Source organism: Podarcis melisellensis (genome assembly GCF_964234715.1).
Source record: "Podarcis melisellensis genome assembly, chromosome: 9".
NCBI lineage: Eukaryota > Metazoa > Chordata > Lepidosauria > Squamata > Lacertidae > Podarcis > Podarcis melisellensis.
The window spans coordinates 1,047,732-1,071,345 of record NC_138541.1 but is presented as its reverse complement, the minus strand read 5'-3'; the positions used below and the strand labels follow the sequence as shown (position 1 = coordinate 1,071,345).

The window sequence follows — 23,614 nt, the reverse complement described above, 5'->3', positions numbered from 1 at the left end:
AGTAGATAAATAGGTACCGCTCCGGCGGGAAAGTAAACGGCATTTCTGTGCGCTGTTCTGGTTTTGCCAGAAACGGCTCAGTCATGCTAGCCACATGACCCAGAAAAATTGTCTGCAGACAAACGCCGTCTCCCACGGCCTGTAAAGCGAGATGAGCGCTGCAACCCCAGAGTGGCCAACAGAATCTGACAGGGAGCCAACTATACTCGGGATCTGAAGCTGGCACCATCCTGGATTACTTTATGGATTACTTTATGCTTACTTATTTAAAATCACTTACATACTGCTTAATATTTCAAAATTGTCTAAGCAGTGATCATATGGATAAGAGGATCATATAGACTAAAATTCAAAACTCTGTGAGAAGGGCCAGCCACTTTCCCAGGACTCAAGAGAAACAAAAGCACTGCTCTGCCAAAGGTTCTCAATCTTGGAAGTATAAAGTCTGGCCATTAAACCTTCCAGGGCTAGTTCTGAGGAAAATGGATTTGGGGAAAACATTTTTAAAGGCTATAGAAGCTATATATCCTGAACAATGAATAAATATTATTGTAAATAACATCATCTCTGAGGGATGCAAAGTTATGAAAGGAACCAGGCAAGGGTTCCCCCTGTACCCATTGCTGTTTATTTTGATTTTGGATGCACTGACACAAAAGATAAGCAATAATGACAAAAGGAGGTTTAAGTAAGCTAAAAGCATATGCAGATGAAGTAGTTTTGGCATTGGAAAACCAGCGTTTTTGGAAGAAATAAAGGAGTTTGGTAACTTCGCAGGTTTTTAACTAAACAAACAAAAAACAACAATGCTAGTCAAAAATATGGATGCTCAACTCACGAAAGATTTGGAAAGAATTAGTGGTATAAAGAGTGAAAATAGAGTAAAAATATCTGTGGATATAGTTAACTGTGAATAACCACAATATCTTTAATGATAATTACGCACGGGTTTGGAAATAAATTAGGAAAGATTTGCAAATTTGGAGTAAAATGCAATTGTCACTGTTGGGTAAAATTTCTGCTATAAAAATGAATATACTCCCAAAGATGCTATTTCTGTTTCAAACAGTACCTATAATTAATGATATTTAAAATTTTAAGGACTGGCAGAAAGAAAACTGATTTCTGTCGATTCTTTGAAATCTTTGAAAGAAAAGCTTTTTCTTTGTTGTATCATTTTTGTTCAAGTTTTGTTGATGTGGAATCTTATCAGAAAAGCAAATAAATAAAAACATTTAAAAAAAACAACAACCAACCTTCCAGTGCTAACACATTGGAGGCAGCCTGAGAATGGGCCTTTGCTATTATTACTTACTATTCACCGGTGAGACTAAAATCTAAGACTACCCCAAAGAAAATTCATACCATGCAAAACCTTGCAGGAACGAGTCCAAGACGACCTCCTGGGGGGAACCAGTACCAATGGTTCCTAGCCATCGTGGTCCTGATCCTCCCTCCATGGTTGGAGGCAGCATGCCGCAGAGGGCCAATTGATGGGAACCACAAATGGACTTTAAGGGGGGGAATAGGTGAGGAGCTCCTGTATTCTCATGCAGACTAAGGCCACCACCTCAAGAGGTGCAAGGCCACTGCTAAGGAAGTGGGATCCTGGCTTTTGTCCCCCAAAATACTTGCCGGGTTTAACTCTTCTTATGCAAATGACTAAGTGGTCTGAACTGGTGAGTGTCTCTTTTCTAACTGAAGTTCAGAAGGTGGAACCATCCCCTTAGTAATCGTTTGACTGTAATAAATGAAGCCCCTTCATGGATCACTGTCTTGTCATGGCAAAGGGGCTTGAAGAACTCCAAAAAGCTGTGAGCCATGCCGTGCAGGGCCACCCAAGATGGACAGGTCATGGCCGAGAGTTTAGACTAAATGTGATCCACCTGGAGAAGGAACTGGCAAACCACTCCAGTATTTTGCCAAGAAAACTCCATGGACATAAAAAAGGAGAAGCTTTGAGAAGAAAGTGAGAGTTTCCAAGGCGTTCTCTGGTTCATGGGGTCACAGAGAGTCGAACAAGGCTAAGACAACTAAACAAAAATAAACCAAGAGTCAATTATCTATTCCCTGTCTCAGAATACTTGCATCAGAAATGTAGCTTCTCTGGCCATTGGTTCACACCACACTCCATCTAAGGAAGAAGGCTGGATTATATTGGCCTCTAATGCCGATGGAAGTGTGAGGAGCTCCCACAGTCCCCATCCAACCAGTGACACGGGGCAGTCACAAGCAACAGAAGGGACAGAAAAGGAGCCTCTCCTAACCAGGAGCTCCACAGTGGCATCCATGGCCATCTGCAAACCACAGGTGCTTCAAACATCGAAAGGAGACCACTCCGCTCAACATGGCACCCGCCTAGTGCTCATGGCTCAGCTCACCTGCTTCATTGCTGTCTCGCCAATTTTGTCCGAGTGCTTACGGATGCTCTCCAGGAAATCTTTGAGGTCGGACATGGAGACTTCCTTGATCTCTTCATGCAGTTTTGGAATGTTGTCCACCATGACCTTGCAAAAGCGATAATGGCTCACTTGAGGCAAGTGCAGGTGCTCCAGGTGCTCCAAAGTCTTCAGGGCAGGGTAGTGTCTGGAAGAGAAGACCAACGCTCATCAGAAGCAGGAAAGATCACTCAATTCCGCAGCTTCCCAGAAGATGGTGGTCAACTGGCAAAACTTTGGCCTTCCAAAACGAGAAACACCAGGGTCCCATACAGCTTCTATAGTTCAGCTGACACCCAAGCCTACTCACCCCACCCTTGTGTCTATCGGCCTACAAGTGGGAAGACAAACTGTATAAGTGCCCATGGCTCCTTCTTGGGAAAAGGCTCTGGTTAGCATGTAGCCCACTTTGCCAGTGAAGAAGGGCCTGTCACTCACCACCATGATGGGACTTCTTGGATCGCCCACCCAAGCAACAAGAGCTATACAAAGTTAGGCAAAGCGGCAGCCTTGCTATCAGAACTAGGTTACAGAGGCAGAGGAGGAGCCCAGAGAGAAATGAAAGTTGCAAGTTAGAGAGAAGGAGCAAAGGCACTGAGGGAGAGGGTTTCTGGACATAGAAAAGGGGAGGCAAGTCAGTGGAAGGATTCAAGGAGACACAAAAGGTGAACCTAGCAGCGGGCAGGACAATGATTCTAGCCAATACATTTTGAGTCAAAGTGAAGCATATCATGATTGGGCAAAGAATAATTGCAAGCAGGGGACACAATCCAAGAGTACTCTCTTGCACAAACTTCCTTTATAACATGAGCACTGCACAAGCCCATTTATGATCCATTCTTTTTTGGAGAGATTTCCTCCGAAAGCAACCATTTCCCAGTTCTCCTGCTGGGCCAAGGCATGCAACAGTTCCTTGCTTGCTAGTCCTGACAATTGGTGCACACAGGTGCATGCAGGTGGGTGGACCAGGAGACTTTAGAGAGCTGGAAAGCAGCTTGCATTTATTTAAGAGGCAAGAAAATAGATTCTGCTTCTTACCAAACTTTTCAAACCCAGGGGTGAAATCAGTGGAGTTTCTGGGGGTCCTGAGAAAAGGTTTCAGGAGGAATGTAGCACATGCCAAAGATGTTTGGTCAGGACACTCTGGCGTTCACACCCCCTACCACTAAAAATGTGTCTAGTCAGAAAGTGTGCATGCCAGTTGAAAAATGCACACACAGAACTGCTCAGATGTCCTTGTCTCCAAACAATGTTTGCATAATGTGCAACTGGAGGAAAGGGAAGTTGTTTTAACTGAAAATTGTAGAGGCCATCAAGAGCAAAAGTCAGTGTGCTGTTTACTCCAGGAATCCAGGCTCTGTTTGTGTTGCCATGAGGTTTAGGTAAAGCTATTTCCAATAAAATGCAGCTCCTCTGGAGAGAAAGCAAAGGTTACACGAGTAGCCAGACGTTAGGCCAGCAGAACAGACGCAGGCCAGGCTTGCTTCATCTCAACACCCTGTTGTTTGAAGGATGACCAAAGGGACCTGTGGAGTTTGGCTACACTCGCCACCCAGGCCCCCCGACAGCCTGCCAGAGCAGCAAATGTTCTTCCCATTGACAGACATCTCAAGCCAGTGAGGTCATGTGGACCCAAACATGCCCCTGTCACCCACCCACCCGCCACCCCTCGGAGCGCAGCTCCCAAGCCAGGCCTCCCAGCTGTGCCCTGCTCAGCCTCTCAACAGCCGTGGCGCCTCGGCTCCTGCGCTCATGAGAGGAGCCTGGAGGCCAACTCAACGTGGTGCCATCTTTCACCCCAAGGGACTTCTGGGACACCATCCAGAGATGGGATTAATGGCAGCAAAAAACGCCTGAAAGACTAACAAAGGCTCAAGATGCTTCGTTTATGCTGCATCAGACCAAAATGGCTCTCCCCTTTGGAAGGCCAGGACGAGGCCTGTTGACACAAACCAGCTGCAAAGACAGGAGGAAGAGGCAGGAGTGTCCAAGGCATCTTTCAACTGTTAGAGAGACAGGTCTTCAAACTAATTACCTGACCCCCATCTGGCTGAGCATAGGAGACAAGAGGCTCCCATCTCACTGACAGCCAAGCAAGTCAGACAGTAGTCAAATATTCTCCAACCAAACCAGCCTTTCTGGAAAACTAGATTTTTTTTGGGGGGGGGGGATATTTCCCCTTGCAGCTTGCTTCACAGGTGTGAGGAGAATGAAGCTGGTGCATCAACAGGGGAACTGATTAAGATATAAATTAGCACATGCACTCTGCCTCAGTAGAAAGAAGGCAAAATAAGACCATTAAAAAGAGACTTAAAATGGGGGAAATGAAAGGCAGTATTATTAGAAGAAACCCTCAAATCCATCTCTACTTGATCATTTAGACATGAGGAGGAGGAAGAGGAGGATGATGATGATGATTTATTACTTATACTCCGCCTGCAGCCACTCTGGCAGGCTTCCAACATAATATAAAAAACACAACAGAACACCAGACATTAAAAGCTGCCGGTGCAATGGTTTTATGCAAGACACTTGCCATGGGTATATTTAGAACGTGATTTGTGAGGATCATTGTCAAAATAGGTTAGGAGTGTGGGCATTACCCCTTCTGTACTGTAGTGGCTGAAGGAGGGGGAAAGGAACCAAAGGAAGTTCCCGCAGCCAATCAGAAGCCAGGGAAGCCCCATGGGACGTTCAGCTTCCAAAAGAACGGTCATAAACCAGAACAGTCACTTCCGGGTTTCGATCGTTCAGGAGCCAAAACGTTCGAGAACTAGGCTGTTTGAAAGCCAAGGTATGACGTATATGCATCATGGCAGCAAGGGACCCAGTCTGCTTTGGGCTGAACAGGACCAAGGGGCTTCCCAGAGGCAGACTTTCTGTGGGATGAAGCCAGGCGGCAGCAAGTTCCACAGAGTGAGAGGCAAAGGCTGAGCCGTGGAGCACAATCCCCGGGGAAGTTCCCCAGCTGAGCCGTGGAGCACAATCCCCTGGGAAGTTCCCCAGCACAAGCAGCCCCACTGAAGCCAGAGGGAAGTGGGCGCCCAGTGGGGCTTGCTCTGGGTTGCAGGACGGGAGCAGCATTTGGGTTTCCAGCCTCAGAGACCAAAATGCCTTGAGCCGGCTGTGCCATTTGCTCTTCCGTTCTTGGGTTGTCTGCCCGTTTGTTTCAGTGAAGCCAAGACCTCCAGACAGACTCTGTCACATTTGTCACGCCAGCCACCGTTATGAGCTTACCTTTTAGATTTCATTTGCTCTCTTAATTTGCTATCCATTTCCAGAACTAGAGCAGAGGAGACACAAGGATACAGAAGTCAGTAAGAGAAGAAATGGGGTGCTGGTGTCCTATCTAGAGGAATGCAGACGCTCTTTGCTTTGTCTCTCACCAGGAAGGCACTGCGTGAGCTTATCCACTGTGGCAGAAATATTGCGCTGCTGCAGCCGGCACTGTTTCAGCTCTTCCATCGCTCCCACCAGCTGCAAAAGAAACCTCCGTTTAACCACTAGCACTGCATTCCAAGTCAACTTCGCTCGCTGCATACCAAAGGCTCGAAGGCCGCAGGACCATTTTCTGTTCCATCCAACCATCCATTCAGGATCAAGGAACGATGAGGAAAATGGATCAGGGTATTCCTGGCCTATGTGGACTGTAGCTGTTGCTAGCAAGCATGGCCTACATGAGAAGTCGTTTCAAACATACAGGGCAGCAAAGGAGGAAAGGCAGAGGGAGCAGGAATGCACTTCAGGCAGCTGCAGGTGGCAGAGGGAAGGTCACCAGCAAGGAACACGTCAGAGATGAGAGCAGAGAGGGGAGTGTGGGGCTGGGCCATGGAGCTTCTCACTCTGGGCTAACTAACTCTTCCCTGTAAGGCCTCCCAGAGAGGAGCTCTCTTGCACTCACACAGAGTCCGAAAACTGGATGTTGGGTGTTCTTGTACAGATCTCACCAAGGAGGCATAGAAAATGCACGCAAGGGAATGTGCATCTTCCAGGTGGGAGAAATGGCAGGCAGACAAGGAAATCACAGCACACAGTGACCTTCCACCTGGGAGTCACACGGTTTCCCTGGCACACAAGCCCAACATGTCTGGCACCAATACAATGGTCAGGGCCCACACCTGAGGCTTTTTCTTTTTCCCCAACACTAGAACCCTGGGCTTACTTTTTTGCTTTCCATTTGCAGTTTTCTGTTGGTGTCCGTGACTTGATTCTGCAAAGAGAAAACCACATCGTTGTTTCAATTAGCACCTAGTTGAAAGTCTTGGGCGTCAGGCTGGAAAAAGAGGCTGCATGAACTGGAAGATGCTCCTTGGCTTAACAAGCCCACGTGAAATCTTGTCATGCAAACTGATCCCAGATACTGGGAAAAGTGAGCGTGGTTATGAAATGTCGCCAAGGATTGGGAGATGTTTTAACAAAATCAAGAGCATTGTGACACTTTATTCATGACCGACAACACACCTCTTTGCTGGGCACCAGGGTCACAGAAGAAGGCCTGAGATGCTCTTCAGCCTCCCCATGCTTCAGAGAGTACACACAAGGCAACCTAGAGGTCAAAAGCAACACAAATGCATCCTACCAAGGCATGCACAGGCCAGTTGAAATCCGTAGGTTTAGTGTGAAAAACTGATGGAAGAGGGCCAGTGAAATAGGCCTCTGAAGCAGCCCTAGTGAGCCCAGAAGTGAGGCTCCAACTGGAAGCCGCCAGCCCAGACCCAGCACTGCAACAGCCTGCAGGCCACAGGTGGGAGCTTCTAGCATCTCAATCCCAATTCATCAGCACACAAAGGGAGAACTAAAACTTATGCTTCCCACGATCTGAAGAGGCAAAGGGAGGACTGAGTTTCTCCGACTACACACAGGAGCTACTCAGCCTGCTACAATTTTGAACAATGGTAGGTAAAGGTAAAGGCACCCCTGCCTGTACGGGCCAGTCTTGACAGACTCTGGGGTTGTGCGCCCATCTCACTTAAGAGGCCAGGGGCCAGCGCTGTCCGGAGACACTTCCGGGTCCCTTTGAACAATGGTGCTGGTAGCCAAAGGAAAAATGTGGAAGAAAATAACTTTTGGTCTCAGAAGTATGAATGGCTGCAAGGGGAGAGACTTCAACAGTCAAGTTACGTACATCAGCCTTGAAGCCAGGCATCTTATGATTAGACCGAATGGGAAGATGCAAGTTGCTCCCCTGACAGCCTCTCTAAGGAACCTACTATTTCCTTGGACAGGGCATGAATTCACAGACCTCCCTGGCATAGAATTTGTATAGTGGAGGCTGATATAGTGGAGCTTCCAAGCCCACCCATTCACTGGCTCTCCCAGGATCAATGAACTTTGATGCTCTACTGTATCTGGGCATGGGAGTCACAATTTGCAACTCAACCAAAACACCCGCTCAAGCTTGCAGCTCAAGGGTTTGCTGCCCTGAGCCAAACAACTGCACCTCCTTGTTCTTGTGGCATAAATTTCAAAACACTTTGTGCACCAAACGCACCAGAGATCAGTGTTATTTGCAGAACGAAGTTCTACTTTAGTCCCCCACTTTTAAGGCAGCCACAGCTATTACTCAAGAGTAAATAGCAAGCAGTAATCCTGCATACCAGCATCCAACCCAAGACTGGCGCATTCTCTGCTGTTCCACTTGCGGTTCGCCTTCAGACCAGCACACGTAGGTTGCTGCCTCCTCCAAGGAGCTCATTGCCCCTTCACAGGAATCCTAAGCTCTGCCCACAGTGATGGATCCCATTCCTTACCTTGAGCTTTTGGGCTTCTGCCCTGACTTTCAAGAATTCAGTGATGGCATCCACAAAGCCCTGGTAATGGAAGTTGCACATCTTCTCAATTTCACGGTCGTGATTCCGGATGCGAGCGTCGAGTTTCTCCATGAAGCGCCCATGCTCCTCACCATCATAGACAGACCTGGATGAAACGCAAGGGGATTGGGCAGAAAGACACCTTCAGAATCCACTCTCAGTCACTGAACTTCACTAAATTAATCTGAAGGAGAGCTGAGGGTGGGGAGGAAGGGGAGAAAGGATGCACTGCAACACCTTGAGATTTTACTGCAAGAGAAAGAGTATGGTTTCCACCACAAGAAGATCTGCCCTTCGGGTTTTTCCCCACCTCACTTCCCTCGTCACAGAAGTGCAAGGAATTACTCAAGAGACAGGAGTGAAGTGGTCTCAATTATTTAGAAGAAAATACGAATTATTTAAAAAATGTCTGCAGCAATTTATTTGGTATTTTAAAGGTTTATATCCTGGCTTTTAATCTAACAGTGATCAAGGTGGATGACAGCAGAGTGAAATACACACAGAGAGATAGTACTAAGGCGATTCACAAATAATCTTTCCATCTGCTATGAGCAGCAATCATTCAGAAAAGAGAAGCTGCCAGAGGACCGTTTAGGAAGCGAGAGTCAACACCGCATCTGCATGGCTGACTTTGCCACCTGCTTGCTCAGCCGCAGAATGCTGAATGGGAGGGCATGGGAGGGAGGGAGGGGTGGGAAGCCAAAGAATAAGAGGAGAACGGTCCGAGGATCTGGAACACAGCATCCAGAGCCAGCAACGTGATGAGAGAAGAAGCTGGTAGGCGGACAAGAACCTCCTTGGTGCAAAGCTGGACTGCGAGGTCTCAGCATCCAGAAGAAAGCACATTGAAATGGAGCACCCGATGAGCAGACGCAGAACAAGCAAGCAGCCACTCAAGCAACAGGTGTTCTCCTCCTTCTCCTTCCCCTGCAACTCCACCCCCCCCAAATCCTAGGGGACTCTTTGGAGCAGATGGGGGGCATGCAGAGGGCTGGAGGGCGGAGAAAGGAAACTGGAAATCCTGTTGCACAACTGCCCTGAGACCTCCCGGTACTGCATAGGGCGGTATATAAATTCAATAAATAAACAACAACAACAGGGCAAACAGCTCTGGATGCCCTACAGTGCGTTCAAGCCCTAGTGTGAGGCAACAGAAGAAATGCGCTCTCTTCTTGAATTCTGATTTATTATCTTATACTCCAACACTTCGGTTTAGGATTGACACTGCTTAAGCTTTCTGTGCAGTTCGGAATGCAGCTGCTCCTCTGCCTCGCCTCACAACCAGTACAAATCCCATGCGCACTTACCTGGGAGCAAGTCCCACTGAACCTACCCTCTGTAAAGACATGTACTGGAGTGCCCTGACAGAGACCCCTCTTCATTACAGTACACCCTAAACAAGGTGTTTACAGTGGTATCTTGGTTTACGAACTTAATCCATTCCAGAAGTCCGTTCTTAAACCAAAGCATTCTTAAACCAAGGCGTGCTTTCCCATAGGAGCAGGGGACTCAATTTACAAATGAAACACACTCAACAGGAAGCGAAACGTGTTCTGTTTTCAAGCTAAAGTTCACAAACCAAAACACCTACTTCCGGGTTTGCAGCATTCTTAATCGAACTTGTTCATAAACTAAGCTGTTCTTAAACCAAAGTACCACTGTACTGGGGACTTGTCCCATTATCACTCTATCTTACATCTCCCAGTACTAAATACAACTCTGAACGGCACGATGCAAAGCCAAAAACCACTAGCAGATCCCCAAGCAGCTTCCTGACTAAAGATGTAAGATTTAACAGAACTACAGTGGTACCTCTGGTTACAAACTTAATTCGTTCCAGAGGTCCATTCTTAAGCTGAAACTGTTCTTATCCCAAGGCGCGCTTCCGCAAAGGGGCCTGCCTCTGGCGTGCAATTTCCGTTCGCATCCTGGGGCAAAGTTCGCAACCAGAAGCAGCTACTTCAGGGTTAGCGGAGCTCGTAACCTGAAGTGTTCGTGACCAGAGGTACCACTGTAGTAAAGCCATAAAAATGGCACCTCCATTTCACATTCCCGCTCCCACAAAAGGTTTGGGGGAAATTAAAATACAGTATATGCATAGCTTGTTTTATCATCATCTACCATAAAACATTTCTGCTGCAAGGACATGAACAATTCTTGTGGCACCTTCAAGTTTCATTGTGGAACAAGCTTTCCTGGGTTATAACACAACAGAGCTTACGTCTGGGCTCCAGTGGATGGCAGCTTATGCCTGAATAAAATTTGTTAGTCTGTAAGGTGCTGTAAGCCTCTTTGTTGCTTTTGCTAATATTCTTAGCTTTCGCCAGTTAGGAAAATATGGGATGGGATGCAGGGTGGAGATAAAACGAGAAGATGAAAATGGAAACCATCAACATTGTAGTAAAATTTTATCATCTGGTCTTAGACACAGTATGTAGACCTCAGCATTTTCATGTACAAAGGGAGGAAACTTGTTTTTTTATACAGGGGGGAAACTAAAAACAAGCACTCTTGTAATTAATGAAAGGTGATAAATCTGGATATTAGTATGTCTTCATTAGACACAGGCTGCAACCTGGTGCAATACAACTCTCATCTGAAACTAGCAATGTGCCTTTTTTTAAGAAAGGAGAGCCTGCCATCTAGCGACCGCTTGGGTTAGTCCTAATACACAACTCTCTTCATCGCAAGCTTGCACCGGGGTGAGATGGGCTAAGGGAGAGGAAGCCAATGGAGAGAGGGCATATCCCTCCCATTCGTGAAAAGCTGCCACATAGCTCAGCCACAGCACGAGCCCAAAAGAATTCTTAAAGCTGGACCACGCACTCTCTCCGCAGATGCCTTAGCATCTGAACCCTGGAAATACAGTGGTGCCCCGCAAGACGAATGCCTCGCAAGACGGAAAACCCGCTAGACGAAAGGGTTTTCCATTTTTGGAGGTGCTTCGCAAAATGAATTTCCTATGGGCTTGATTCGCAAGAAGAAAATGTCTTGCGAGTTCCTGCGGGGTTTTTTTCCTTTTCCCCAAGCCGCTAAACCGCTTAACAGCTGATCCGCTAAGCCGCTAATCAGCTGATCCGCTAAGCCCGCTAAGCCGCTAATGGGCTTGCTTCGCAAGACGAAAAAACCGCAAGACGAAGAGACTTGCGGAACGGATTCTTTTCGTCTTGTGAGGCACCACTGTAAAGTGATTCCACTTTGCATTGTCTTATTGCATATACAGTGGAACCTCTGGTTGCGAACGGGATCCGTTCCGGAGGCCCGTTCGCAACCTGAAAAGAACACAACCCATGTCTGTGCATGTGTGGGTCGTGATTCACCACTTCTGCGCATGTGCATAACGTCATTTAGAGCATGTGCCGCGTCTGCGCATGCGCGCGCAGCAAAACCTTTCCGGTACTTCTAGGTCGCTGCGGGACGCAACCTGAAGCAAACATAACATGAGGTATGACTGTACATGGCCACAAACCAGGAGGCAAAAGCAGCTCTGACATGTCCCCGCCTGACCATCCTGCTCACGGCATGCTGGGGTCAGGCAATGCAGCGGCCCTGTTTATGGAAGTTTTTAATATTTGATGCTGTATTGTCTTTTTGATATTCAGTTGGAGGCCGCCCAGAGTGGCTGGGGAAGCCCAGCCAGATGGGTGGGGTATAAATTTATTTTTATTATTATTATTATTACAGGGAATTACTCACATGCAACCCACTGCAGGTCCCTTTCAGGAGTGGCCCAAGGAGCGAGCCAGGACATGGCAGCATGAGCCCTGTGCAGGATCAGACCAACTCCCCCTGCCCCAAGGTGGTTATATGGATGACACATAATTCTCTTCTATAGTCTATTTAAAGCCCCTTGGAAGACATGCAGAATGCCAATGGACTTTTTGGTCACCAGAAAGTGTGATGAGCATGCGCTGCAGCCACTCTGCCTAAGCCGGAGGGTCCGCTGTCAGGTGCAGGTCCAAATGTGACCCCTTTGCTTGTTAGCCACTTTGTCGGCCCTAAATGAGGAGCTCCCAACTGAAATCCATTTAGGCAGGAGGAGCCGGCAGCAGGGAAAACAGAGGACCCCAGGAATTCACATGCCGGGACAGCCTGATCACTTTCTGGGGCACGGAAACGTCTCGCTTTTTGGTTTCAATTAATAAATGGAACAAAAGCCTGGACTTCAATTTAAAAAGGCAAAATATGCCACGATGGTTTTTAACCTTCAGACATTTTCTTCTCATTAAGCGACATAAAAGCATTAGCATTTTGTTTATTAGAAGAAGTTAAAAATAAAGTGGAACAAAAAGCGAGCTGCTTGCTTAATGCACAAGTATGCAAACAGTCACAGCGTGGGCTGGGAGAGGTCAGCAAGAGTTTGGATGCCCCAAACCTTGTCTGCCCCCCCCCCCCAGCACCAAGAGCGGGAAGGAAAACGCTCCGTTCTTCATAGAGCAGAGAGCACGGGCAATCCCAGATGAAACAGGCCACTCTATTGATCTACAGAGCTCCATCCATGAGCACAAAGGAGATGCAGGAGGAGGTTCCCAGCCATAGGGCAACAAATGCAGAGTCTAGAGGGAGCTGGGAACCTTCAGAGAGCTGCAGATGGTGGAGCTGGAGAACCACTGAAGGAGACATGTCAGAAGGAAACAGCAGAGTAGCCATGGAAGGCTTTAGAAGTACAGAAGAGGTGTTTCTGCTGGGTCCTGAGCTGTACAGGAAACCAACACAGCAATTTAAAGAAGAGCATGGCAAGCCACCCCTAGGAAAGTTGAGGGGGCTGTTACTAGGACCACTGCTAAGCCAGTTGGCCGCACTGAAATGTTCCGAGGCGCAAGAATAGAAAAGACCCTTCTACGCAGCACAGCTCAGGGATAAGAGTGAAGGGTTCAGAGACCCCAGCCTCAGGGAACAGGATGAGGAGGTTGTGGCCTTGTTGGGGCTTCATGGGGCAAAGCCAGGAAGCGGGCGGTTGGTGGAGGATAGCGAGGAATGGACAAGACTGCCTGCCAACAGCATCATCTTCTGGTTTTAACCACCGTGACCCCAAGCCCCTGCTTTTGCTAATCTCAAAGGGCGAAAGAAGATATACAATCTTCGCACTCACTTTCTGGGGTCAGCGGCTGCGTGCAACTTAAACTGTGGCTGTGTACCTGCAGCCACAACCGTACTGTTCTCAATTAGTGACAGATAATCCTAATTGCATATAATAATAATAATAATAATAATTTATTATTTATACCCCGCCCATCTGGCTGAGTTTCCCCAGCCACTCTGGGCGGCTCCCAATCAGTGTTAAAAACAGTACAGCATTACATATTAAAAACTTCCCTGAACAGGGCTGCCTTAAGATGTTTTCTGAATGTCAGGTAATTCTTTATCTCTTTGACATCTGATGGGAGGGCGTTCCACAGGGCGGGCGCCACTACCGAGAAGGCCCTCTGTCTGGTTCCCTGTAGCCTCACTTCTCGCAATGACGGAACCGCCAGAAGGCCCTCGGCACTGGATCTCAGTGTCCGGGCTGAACAATGGGGGTGGAGACGCTCCTTCAGGTATACAGGACCGAGGCCGTTTAGGGCTTTAAAGGTCAGCACCAACACTTTGAATCGTGCTCGGAAACGTACTGGGAGCCAGTGCAGATCTCTCAGAACCGGTGTTATGTGGTCCCGGCGGCCACTCCCAGTCACCAGTCTAGCTGCCGCATTCTGGATTAATTGCAGTTTCCGGGTCACCTTCAAAGGTAGCCCCACGTAGAGCGCGTTGCAGTAGTCCAAGCGTGAGATAACTAGAGCATGCACCACTCTGGCGAGACAGTCCGCGGGGAGGTAGGGTCTTAGCCTGCGTACCAGGTGGAGCTGGTAGACAGCTGCCCTGGACACAGAGTTAACCTGCGCCTCCATGGACAGCTGTGAGTCCAAAATGACTCCCAGGCTGCGCACCTGGTCCTTCAGGGGCACAGTTACCCCATTAAGGACCAGGGAATCCTCCACACCTGCCCGCCTCCTGTCCCCCAAAAACAGTACTTCTGTCTTGTCAGGATTCAACCTCAATCTGTTAGCCGCCATCCAACCTCCAACCGCTTCCAGGCACTCACACAGGACCTTCACCGCCTTCACTGGTTCTGATTTAAAGGAGAGGTAGAGCTGGGTGTCATCTGCATACTGATGAACACCCAGTCCAAACCCCCTGATGATCTCTCCCAGCGGCTTCATATAGATATTAAAAAGCATGGGGGAGAGGACAGAACCCTGAGGCACCCCACAAGTGAGAGCCCAGGGGTCTGAACACTCACCCCCCACCACCACTTTCTGGACACGGCCCAGGAGGAAGGAGCGGAACCACTGTATGACAGTGCCCCCAGCTCCCAGCCCCTCTAGACGGTCCAGAAGGATGTTATGGTCGATGGTGTCAAAGGCCGCTGAGAGATCCAGCAGAACTAGGAAACAGCTCTCACCTTTGTCCCTAGCCCGCCGGAGATCATCAACCAGCGCGACCAAGGCAGTTTCAGTCCCATGGTGAGGCCTGAATCCCGATTGGAAGGGATCCAAATGGTCCGTTTCCTCCAGGCGTGCTTGGAGTTGTTCAGCAACCACCCGCTCAATCACCTTGCCCAAGAATGGCAGATTTGAGACTGGGCGATAGTTGGCCAAATTGGCCGGGTCTAAAGATGTTTTTTTAAGAAGCGGTTTAATGACCGCCTCTTTCAGCGGGTCTGGGAAGGCTCCCTCACAGAGGGAAGCATTCACCACCCCGCAGAGCCCATTGCCCAGCGCTTCCCGGCTCGCTTTGGGACTTTGCTGCCAGTCTTCCTTATGGGATTTTCTTAGCATATTGTTAAAGAATTGAAGTAGAAAAAAGGGCTCCCATCACTCGCTTGACATCTTTCGCCTTCACCTTACTACTGGCCATTATCAAAACCAATAGCCCAACTGGTTATTATGGGAACCCGCAATCCACCAGGGGCTCAGGAGGGCCAAGAATGCCAGATCTCAACATTCATGCATGGGATACAAACCAGTTTCGGCTGCAGCAAACACAGTCTGCCTGCAGAAATGGACAAGCCAGCAAGCAGACACAAGCAAAGAGCAATTGGCGTGAGCCCGTGTTAGAAACTCAGATGTATAAGCTACGTGCCAAATGGCTCTTTAAACCAGGGTTACAGTCACCAAAACGGAATGTCTACTTGCCATTTGGGGGCCAGACAGTTCAAAGGTCTTTTCAATATGACTTTTTGGTTCCTAGCAGATAGCACTCTACAGGATGTGTTGCTAGTATGTGAAAACAGGCAAGATCCAATTATCCCCAGGCATGCATGATGGGGGAGATGTCAGGCACCATTCTGGTGCCCAAGTATCTTCACCAGGTTGCAAGGGGCCAATAGCCAGGTGCAAAATGCGCCTGGCCAATTTCGAACACCGCCAATGAGCCGCTTTCAGAGCATGCGCATGAATAATAGCACTTTTAGGTCTACGTAAGATGCAAACTTCATCTAAACAGTCAGGGAAAATCCACAGGGTGTGTGGGCTTCAGCCAGTGAACCCCAAGATGACCATCTCCACTGCTAACATTTTCCATTCCATATATGCCCAGAGGCTTTGAGCCTGGACCCCTGGCTGACCAGGGAAAAGAAACTGTGAAGCCTCTGCTAAAGGCCAAGCCAATTAGAAGGAATAAGCTCAGCCACCCTGGAGCTGCCGAGTGCCAGCAGATCCAGACCCAGCTCCATCAGAAAGGAAATAAAGAACAATGCCTCCAATTTAAGCTACAGGAGAGCATTTTTGGTTTCAACGTTCTTATTAGGGAACATGCCTTTTGTCATCTGGGGCTACAAGAGAAAGATGGTTTTTTGGGGGGCGGGGGAGCTCGCATATGGCCTCAGCAAGTGCCAGGAAATGCAAGGAGCAACCCAGAAGGCAGGCGAGCCAGCCCTGCTCCAGCCAGCACAGATCCCCCCAACTGAGAACTATGGAGAGGGAACTGGCCACAAGCGACACTTTTCGCTTCCCTCCTTGTGGAGGACACAATGGAAACAATTCCCCCCAGAACAAAAGCGGTGCGTCAGCAAGCAAGCCCGCCTCTCCCAGGCCCTTTCAAGTTGGAAGGACAGTTGATTCGCACCATGTGTAGGGTTGATGCGAACAAGCCCTACACCCAGGCGAGATAGATTTTAGCCCCTCCAAGCTGGTTGATATTAAGGGAGGGAGTGAATCATCTTTATAATGCGCTGTAAACAAAACACACTGGCCGTCACAACGGGAGGCATCCAGCAGTGTGCCGCAGCGGGGCTCGGAGCCGCTTGAAAGTGTTCATGCCGTGTGGGCCATCGCTGGGAAAAGTGTTGCGCTCTAATGAGAGGCAGGCTCCGATGGAGGCGGCTGGGGTGTCCTTCACTCATTTCCGCTTTCCCTCGCATGGTGTTCCAGCACGGCCAGGCCTTCAGGAGGAACAGCGCAGGTGGCCAAAGAACCACTGCCCACAACACAGGCTCCCCAGACCCGTGGGGCAGCCAGCATGGAAAAAGCTGGCCTGCGTGAGCTGGAAGCAGCCAGAACCATGTGGGATCTGGCCCACCCACCTACCCATTTAGGTGAAAGGATCCGCATTTAATCCCCTCTCTGTCTCTCTCTCACATATACACACCAACCTATGTAATCCAAACCAGGAGGCATCACAAACTGAGTAGAAGCAATTCAAGTTCCACTACCCTAAGGTGCTTGCGGAACAAATCTTTCCATATGACTCAAGGAAGCAATGCAAAGAACGTCTTACCAGTAGCCCCCAAGTTCTGTGGCCGTTGAATTATTATGTATGTATGTATGTATGTATGTATACCCTGCCCATCTGGCTGGGCTTCCCCAGCCACTCTGGGCAGCTTCCAACAAAATATTAAAATACAGCAATCCATTAAACATTAAAAGCTTCCCCTAAACAGGGCTCTCAGAGAGGGAACCACCAGAAGGCCCTTGGAGCTGGACCTCAGTGTCCGGGCTGAGCGATGGGGGTGGAGATGCTCCTTCAGGTGTACTGGACCGAGGCCGTTTAGGGCTTTAAAGGTCAGCACCAACACTTTGAATTGTGCTCAGAAACGTACTGGGAGCCAATGTAGGTCTTTCAAGACCGGTGTTATGTGGTCTTGGCGGCTGCTCCCATTCACCAGTCTAGCTGCCGCATTCTGGATTAGTTGTAGTTTCCGGGTCACCTTCAAAGGTAGCCCCACAGAGAGCACATTGCAATAGTCCAGGCAAGAGATAACTAGAGCATGCACCACTCTGGTGAGACAGTCTGCGGGCAGGGAGGATATCAGCCTGCGTACCAGATGGAGCTGGCAGACAGCTGCCCTGGACACAGAATTGACCTGCGCCTTCATGGACTGCTGTGAGTCCAAAATGACTCCCAGGCTGCGCACCTGGTCCTTCAGGGGCACAGTTACCCTATTCAGGACCAGGGAGTCCTCCACACCTGCCCGCCTCCTGTTCCCCAAAAACAGTCCTTCTGTCTTGTCAGGATTCAACCTCAATCTGTTAGCCGCCATCCATCGTCCAACCGCCTCCAGACACTCACACAGGACCTTCACCGTCTTCACTGGTTCTGGTTGAACCCAGAGCCTAAAACAGGACCCATCAGCAAAGCCTTCCCAAAAGCAATTTTGAGCGGGTGCAATTTCCATATGGCAATCTAATCCCCCCCCCGGGGGGGGGAGTGGGCCAGGGGACCAAATCATCAGGTGAAGAAAATTCCCTTCTGATCCATCCTCATGTATTTGAACTGGAGCACCAGAGGAAGAGACGGAAGGTCAGAGTGGGAAGCAGTGGGGAAGAGGGGTGAGCGAGGTTGGGAAGCATGCTTAAACTTCCCACCATGTCCTGCTACTAAGAAGGGTGGAGCCCTTCATTCATCAGCCCTCCAGGTGTCAACTCACACAAAACAAAGCGGTTTTTATGCTACTGTCACTGACAACTGAAAAGTCTTCCTTGCACTCAGTTCTACAGCACCCACTGCATTTTCCAGGAATCACCACCCACATCTCATCAGCCCAAGTTTTCTAAGAGCTAAAGGGCTGAAACTTTCAGAGTTTGGTTCTTTTGAAACGTGGCCATTTCTCCCTGGGTACCCGTGAAGGCTGCAGCCTAAGTGGCCTTGTTGCACGCTGCCCATGCTGCTACAGGGTGATGCCGCCTGGTCCATTTGCTTGTGCCAGGGGAGTGACGTCTTAGCACAAGGGAGGGAGGAGAGGGAAATTAAGGAATGGGAGAATGAGAGACAAGAACAGTACCATGGGCATTATCCACGGGGAACACCTCCTGATCCAGCCCCACTGAAGAGCTGCATAGCAGCACAACCTCAATGCGTCCCCTGCAGAGGATGCGAGCTTCTGAACTATTCATAAGGTCACCCTGAGCTTGGCCTACATAAGCCACAAACGACAGAACCGTCTGTAATAGCCATTGTTAAAACATTTAAGGCTTCGTTAATTACTCGAATTAACTTTAGCCGCAAAATCCACAACTAGAAAAATCCACAACAAGGAAAAGTTGCTAATGAGCCCTAATTATCCTCTTGCCCTTCAATTTACAGCCCCAGCAAGACACGCAGCAGACTGAAGTAGCCCAGAAGCAAACTGGCACGCCTCCATGTTTAAAACAATCGCTCAGCTCTTCCCTTCAGAAGCCTAGTTAAGGCACATTGACTGTACAGATCACCCTCTCCCTCTGCCAAGCAGGCACAGCTGGCTTAACCCCAGAGACTGCAAACAAGAATATCTGAAATGGTCCAATGCCCAGATACCGAGATAGCACTGTGGCCAAGACATGACTTCCCAGAACCGCAACACTGCCTGGAGGCTACCCTGTGTGGGCCTGCTCAAGGAGGGCAGCTCAACGACAGCCCTGGCATAATCCCTCTACTTCCCCAGATCACTTCTCTGCCCAGATCGGAAGGGAAACAATTTCTGCAGATCAGAGGGCTCTGTTCTTCTACTCAATAAGGACTGCATCCTTCCTCACGGCTAAGGAGCCGGCCGCCAATTTGCTGAAACACTGCTATTGATTAATGATCCAGCGTCACCAGTGTGGAGGGCGGGAGGGAAGAGTATATAAATCTTCCAAATTAATTTAAGCAAGTTAGCAGAACACTGGAACTGCCAGCAACGAGGAATGCAAGAAAGAGGGCCACCAAATCCCAAGCGTTGGAATGCAAAGCAAGTACAGAACCTTTGCCAAGAATGTTCACCTTCCTGCCAGAGAACATATGGAGGATGTAAGAAAAGCCCTATGAGATATAAGGCATTAAAGGCAGTGCTTTTTTGCATGGCTGGTCTTTAGTGATTTTAGCAAGGCGCTCTTTGATTCTTTATTTTGCATCCTTTATTGCCTGCTTGTCTGTTCAAAGAACACATAGCAGGGGAAAGTGAGCGCAGATCCCCCAAGAGGAGAGATCTAAGCAAGCCTGTCCAAGACAATGAATGCAGCACTGCAGGTGAGTTTAGGTCAAGGCAACATGCAGAAGCAAAGTACAGCACTGTTGCTCAAGTAATGTGGAAAGGCACCAGGACACCGCTGCCAGGAATAACCGTTCTCTAGGCAAGGTACGAGGAGCTACAGAAGGGACATTCTGAAATTACATTGCCATCTAGTGCTGCAAAGAATAAATTACTTCCATTTTAAGCCCCTCCACACCCAACACTGTGGCCAACATTTTGCTAGTTTTTCCAAAGGGACCTGGAAGGCCTCACCCTGACCTGAGCACAAGAGAAACGGAAGCCAAGCCCATTCGTCAGGGGCAGATCCAGGTCATAACTGCGCACACATTTCAGAGCGGGCACAGACCCACAAGGAGGGCAGCTTGAATGATAGCACATTTCCTCATAAATTGGAGGGAGGCTTCTGAGCTGCAGAAGGACCATTAAAGCACCAAGATGTGGGACAAGAGGCAGCAGCTGGATGTTTTAACTGTAATAAAAGCATTTGATGTACCCATAGGCAAGCTGTGTCCTAAAGACTGCAAAGTGTGTGGATCCAAGCAGCCTTTTTCACAGAAGCAGAGCACTGAACATGTGCCCGGCCTGCTTTGCCACCACAGCAGACCCTCAAGACAACACTTCTGCCAGCAGACACAGCTTCAGCTATGTGCCCCAGGGTGGGGATATCTGCAATTTAAGGCATCCCTCAGCTGCTTGAAACTTTCCAGTTTTAAATTCCCAGATTTTAAACTCATTGCTTCCAATGTTATCCATGGCATGTAGTCTAAGCAGGCTGCTCTCTTTGCAAAGGCCTTTTCAATACATATTTGCAGTTGATTCACATGTTTATACTCTGCTTTTTAAAGCCTAAATCTAAACCATCTACAGAGTAGAAAACAGCATTAAAATAAAAAATCAGTTTAGGAAAAGCTACAGCTGCTCTACCACCCTAAAATGGTAAAGGCACTTTTGGGCATTGCTGGGACAATCCAGGAGGAGCAACAGATCAAAGAGACATCCATGCAGCGCTCCTTGGTCTCCAAGGAAATGAAAAGCCATCCAAAACAAGTACTCCTGTCTTGCCTGAATTAAGCTTCAGAACAGCCCCTGCCTGTCTAGGATCAGATGTGGAAAGAGTGTGTGCTCAGCGTACACTAATGATACCACAGTCAACCTCACCTAACCGTCTCCCCACACAACACTCTGGCCTGCAAACACCCCCCCCCCTTCGCAGAACAGTGTCTTCCTCACCACCACCCGGGCACGTCCCAGGAAGGCAGCAAGGCAGAAGTGTATCACAGTTGCTTATATCAAGAGATGCAGAGAGAGTGAGGAGAACCAAACAGGGACACCAGGGATGCTCTGGGGTCCTTTTCAGCACCCATTCCATCCAGGCCTTGCCTAACTCCAGCTAGGATAAGACATGAACAAAGTGAGGAGGGAGGCTTTACAGAACATCACTCTTCAGTCAGGCATCTGGGGCAAGCAGTGGGAGGCAGAAAACCCTAAGCTGGAGACCCTAACAGATCAGCCGTCCCCAGCCTGGCGCCCACGTCATCCCCAACTATGGATCGTGCTGGGCTGGGCCTGAGAAGAAATGGAGTTCAAGACAACAGGGGAACACCAGGGTCGGGGAAAGCTAGAAGTGACTGCTAAGCCAATGCTCCAATTTGTGCCTCTTAAGCCCAGCAAGCAGTTACTGGAACACCCCTGCATATTCAGTTTATTCCAGTTCTTGCTCTTCCTCAGCCGCTGATTAAATTCAAAGGAACTGGCAAACGAAAAGCTTCACAGCAAATGCATCCATTGGCCTTTAGATGGCAGCAAAGCCACACTTTTCTTCTGAAATCCAGCATTCCTAAACCAAGATGCTCCAAGCTTTTCCTCTGTGCTTTCTCTTTCACACTACTCTTCACAGTAATCTGAAAAACTCCGATGAACAAGTCTAGCTAGTGGCCTGGATTTACGTAGTTGCTAAAAGGCCAAGTAGTTAAGTTTTGGGCCTCTGGGAAGTCCTCACACGTTTCTACTTAAAACTCAGCGTGCACAATTAAGCAGAGGGCAGCAGTGACCATGTTTATTGCTGCCGCATTGCATTAGAGAGAACAGCACAGATTTGGCCTGGCTCATTTTAAGAGGCTGCTTACAGAGGTTTAATGGCAGACTGATGTCTAGTACAGACATCAACAAAAAGCCCTGCAAAGACAGTGGCTTGGGGCCGGCTGTGCACCAGGACTGCTGCTGTCCATTGAGACTGCGAGCAAGACACAGGAGGTGGCAGCTGCGGCCTCCAAGAGACCCAGAGGCCAAACTACTTAGACCCCCCCAGAGTTCAAGCTGCCACTTGGAATTCTGCTCAAGAGCCAGAAAGTGGAGTCCGAAGACCAGACATGCACACAGCAGTCCTGCTGGCCCGCTCAATGCTTGGTCCAGTGGAACAGGCTATCCAACGGGAAATCATGGGGCAACTGTAGACAGAGCCAGGGCACCAAACAGCACCAGCTCTTATTTAAGATGCTCTGAGCCAACTCTGGGAATGCAAGGAAGACATCCCTAGCCAGACAAGATCTTACAGTTATGATGCTCCTGAGATAGGAGAGGCCGTCCCTCTCTCTCCAGGGTGCAAGGGGTGCAGGGCACCCGGGTGCCAAATTCTGGGGGGCACCAGACGCCCGCCACTGAAGCCGCCTAAGCTCTTAACTATCTACCTGTTATAAAATAATACATAATTTTGATCAAGATAGAAAAACAAAATACACATATACCTAGGTATTACCGAAATGAATACCGGTACCTACTGTTTCACTAAAGGACTTTTGACTTTGTGCGCTCGTTTATTAAAGACACAACGCACCAGCAGCGGCACTTGTCATTCACAACGGCGGCGCTTGTCAGACTCAACAACGTCACTTGTCATTCACAATGGCGCCGTGCACACGAAATTAACTCTTACATCAAAATATGATGTTACGTATTGTATTGAGCTGCTATGCAGCAGAGGGGTCAGTGGCACCTTTGACACGACTGATGTTTCTCCTCAGTAGGTGCCTAAACAATACTTTTAAGTATTATAAGTCCCTGCGGGACTTGACATCTTTCCGCAGGGCCTGCAAGACAGAGCTGTTCCGCCTGGCCTTTGGTTTGGACTCAGTCTGACCCTTATGTTGCCCTCCCCTTATGGTTTTGAAGAGGCTGCATTTTAATTTGCATTTTAACCTGTATTTTAAATTGGTTTTTTCCCCTATTATGTTTTTACTGTAATTTTACTGTTGTTAGCCGTCCTGAGCCCGGCTCTGGGCAGGGAGGGCAGGGTATAAATATTTTTATTATTATTATTATTTACTATTATTATTAAGTGTCGTGGTGTTGTATACTTAAGTATAGGTGCATTGTAAATAAATGAGCAAATCAAAGTGTTTCTTTTTCCTCCCTTCTTTTGTAAACAAGAGATGAGGCGTAAGCGTGGTGTCTGACATAAGCATAATAAAAGTTAATTTGGGGGCTAAACTAAATTTGGGGATGCTGGGCGGATCTTTGCACCCCGGCGGCGCATATGCTAAAGACAGCCCCGTCTCTCTCCCCACCCTAACCCACACTTCACATCCCACTTGTGAGGCCTGGGGGGGGGGGTCTTGGCACTCCAGGCACCCCTGTGACTCTCTGCCTGTCTCTGAATGCCATATATTGGCATTCAACTACATGGGTCCCGCCATATGACTGTATGCATACTGTTCATATTCTTCTCTCGGGGGGGGGGTCATCTTTTGAACACTGACGGTTACTCCTGGCCATGTTAGGTTGCAACATACATGTTAGGAAGAGAAATACCTTAAACCTGCTGTGCATTCCTTTCTAAGGTTCTGCAAATAAGTGGAAAACTAATTAAAAAGTGTTAAGAGCTTGCTATTGCACATTCAGTGGTT

The 23,614-nt window shown here is 48.6% G+C and overlaps 1 protein-coding gene across 1 annotated transcript in view; it reads right to left on the bottom strand.

Annotated features, from left to right (window-relative positions):
- EXOC6B (exocyst complex component 6B) overlaps window positions 1–23,614 on the bottom strand; it is a 213,486-nt gene that overhangs the window by 175,255 nt on the left and 14,617 nt on the right. Inside the window, exons 2-6 of the mRNA XM_081924938.1 lie at window positions 8,189–8,354; window positions 6,601–6,648; window positions 5,825–5,915; window positions 5,676–5,721; window positions 2,382–2,586 (exon numbers count right to left, since the gene is read on the bottom strand). Of these exons, the coding sequence (XP_081781064.1) occupies window positions 2,382–2,586; window positions 5,676–5,721; window positions 5,825–5,915; window positions 6,601–6,648; window positions 8,189–8,354 (556 nt within the window). The remainder of the gene's footprint in view (window positions 1–2,381; window positions 2,587–5,675; window positions 5,722–5,824; window positions 5,916–6,600; window positions 6,649–8,188; window positions 8,355–23,614) is intronic.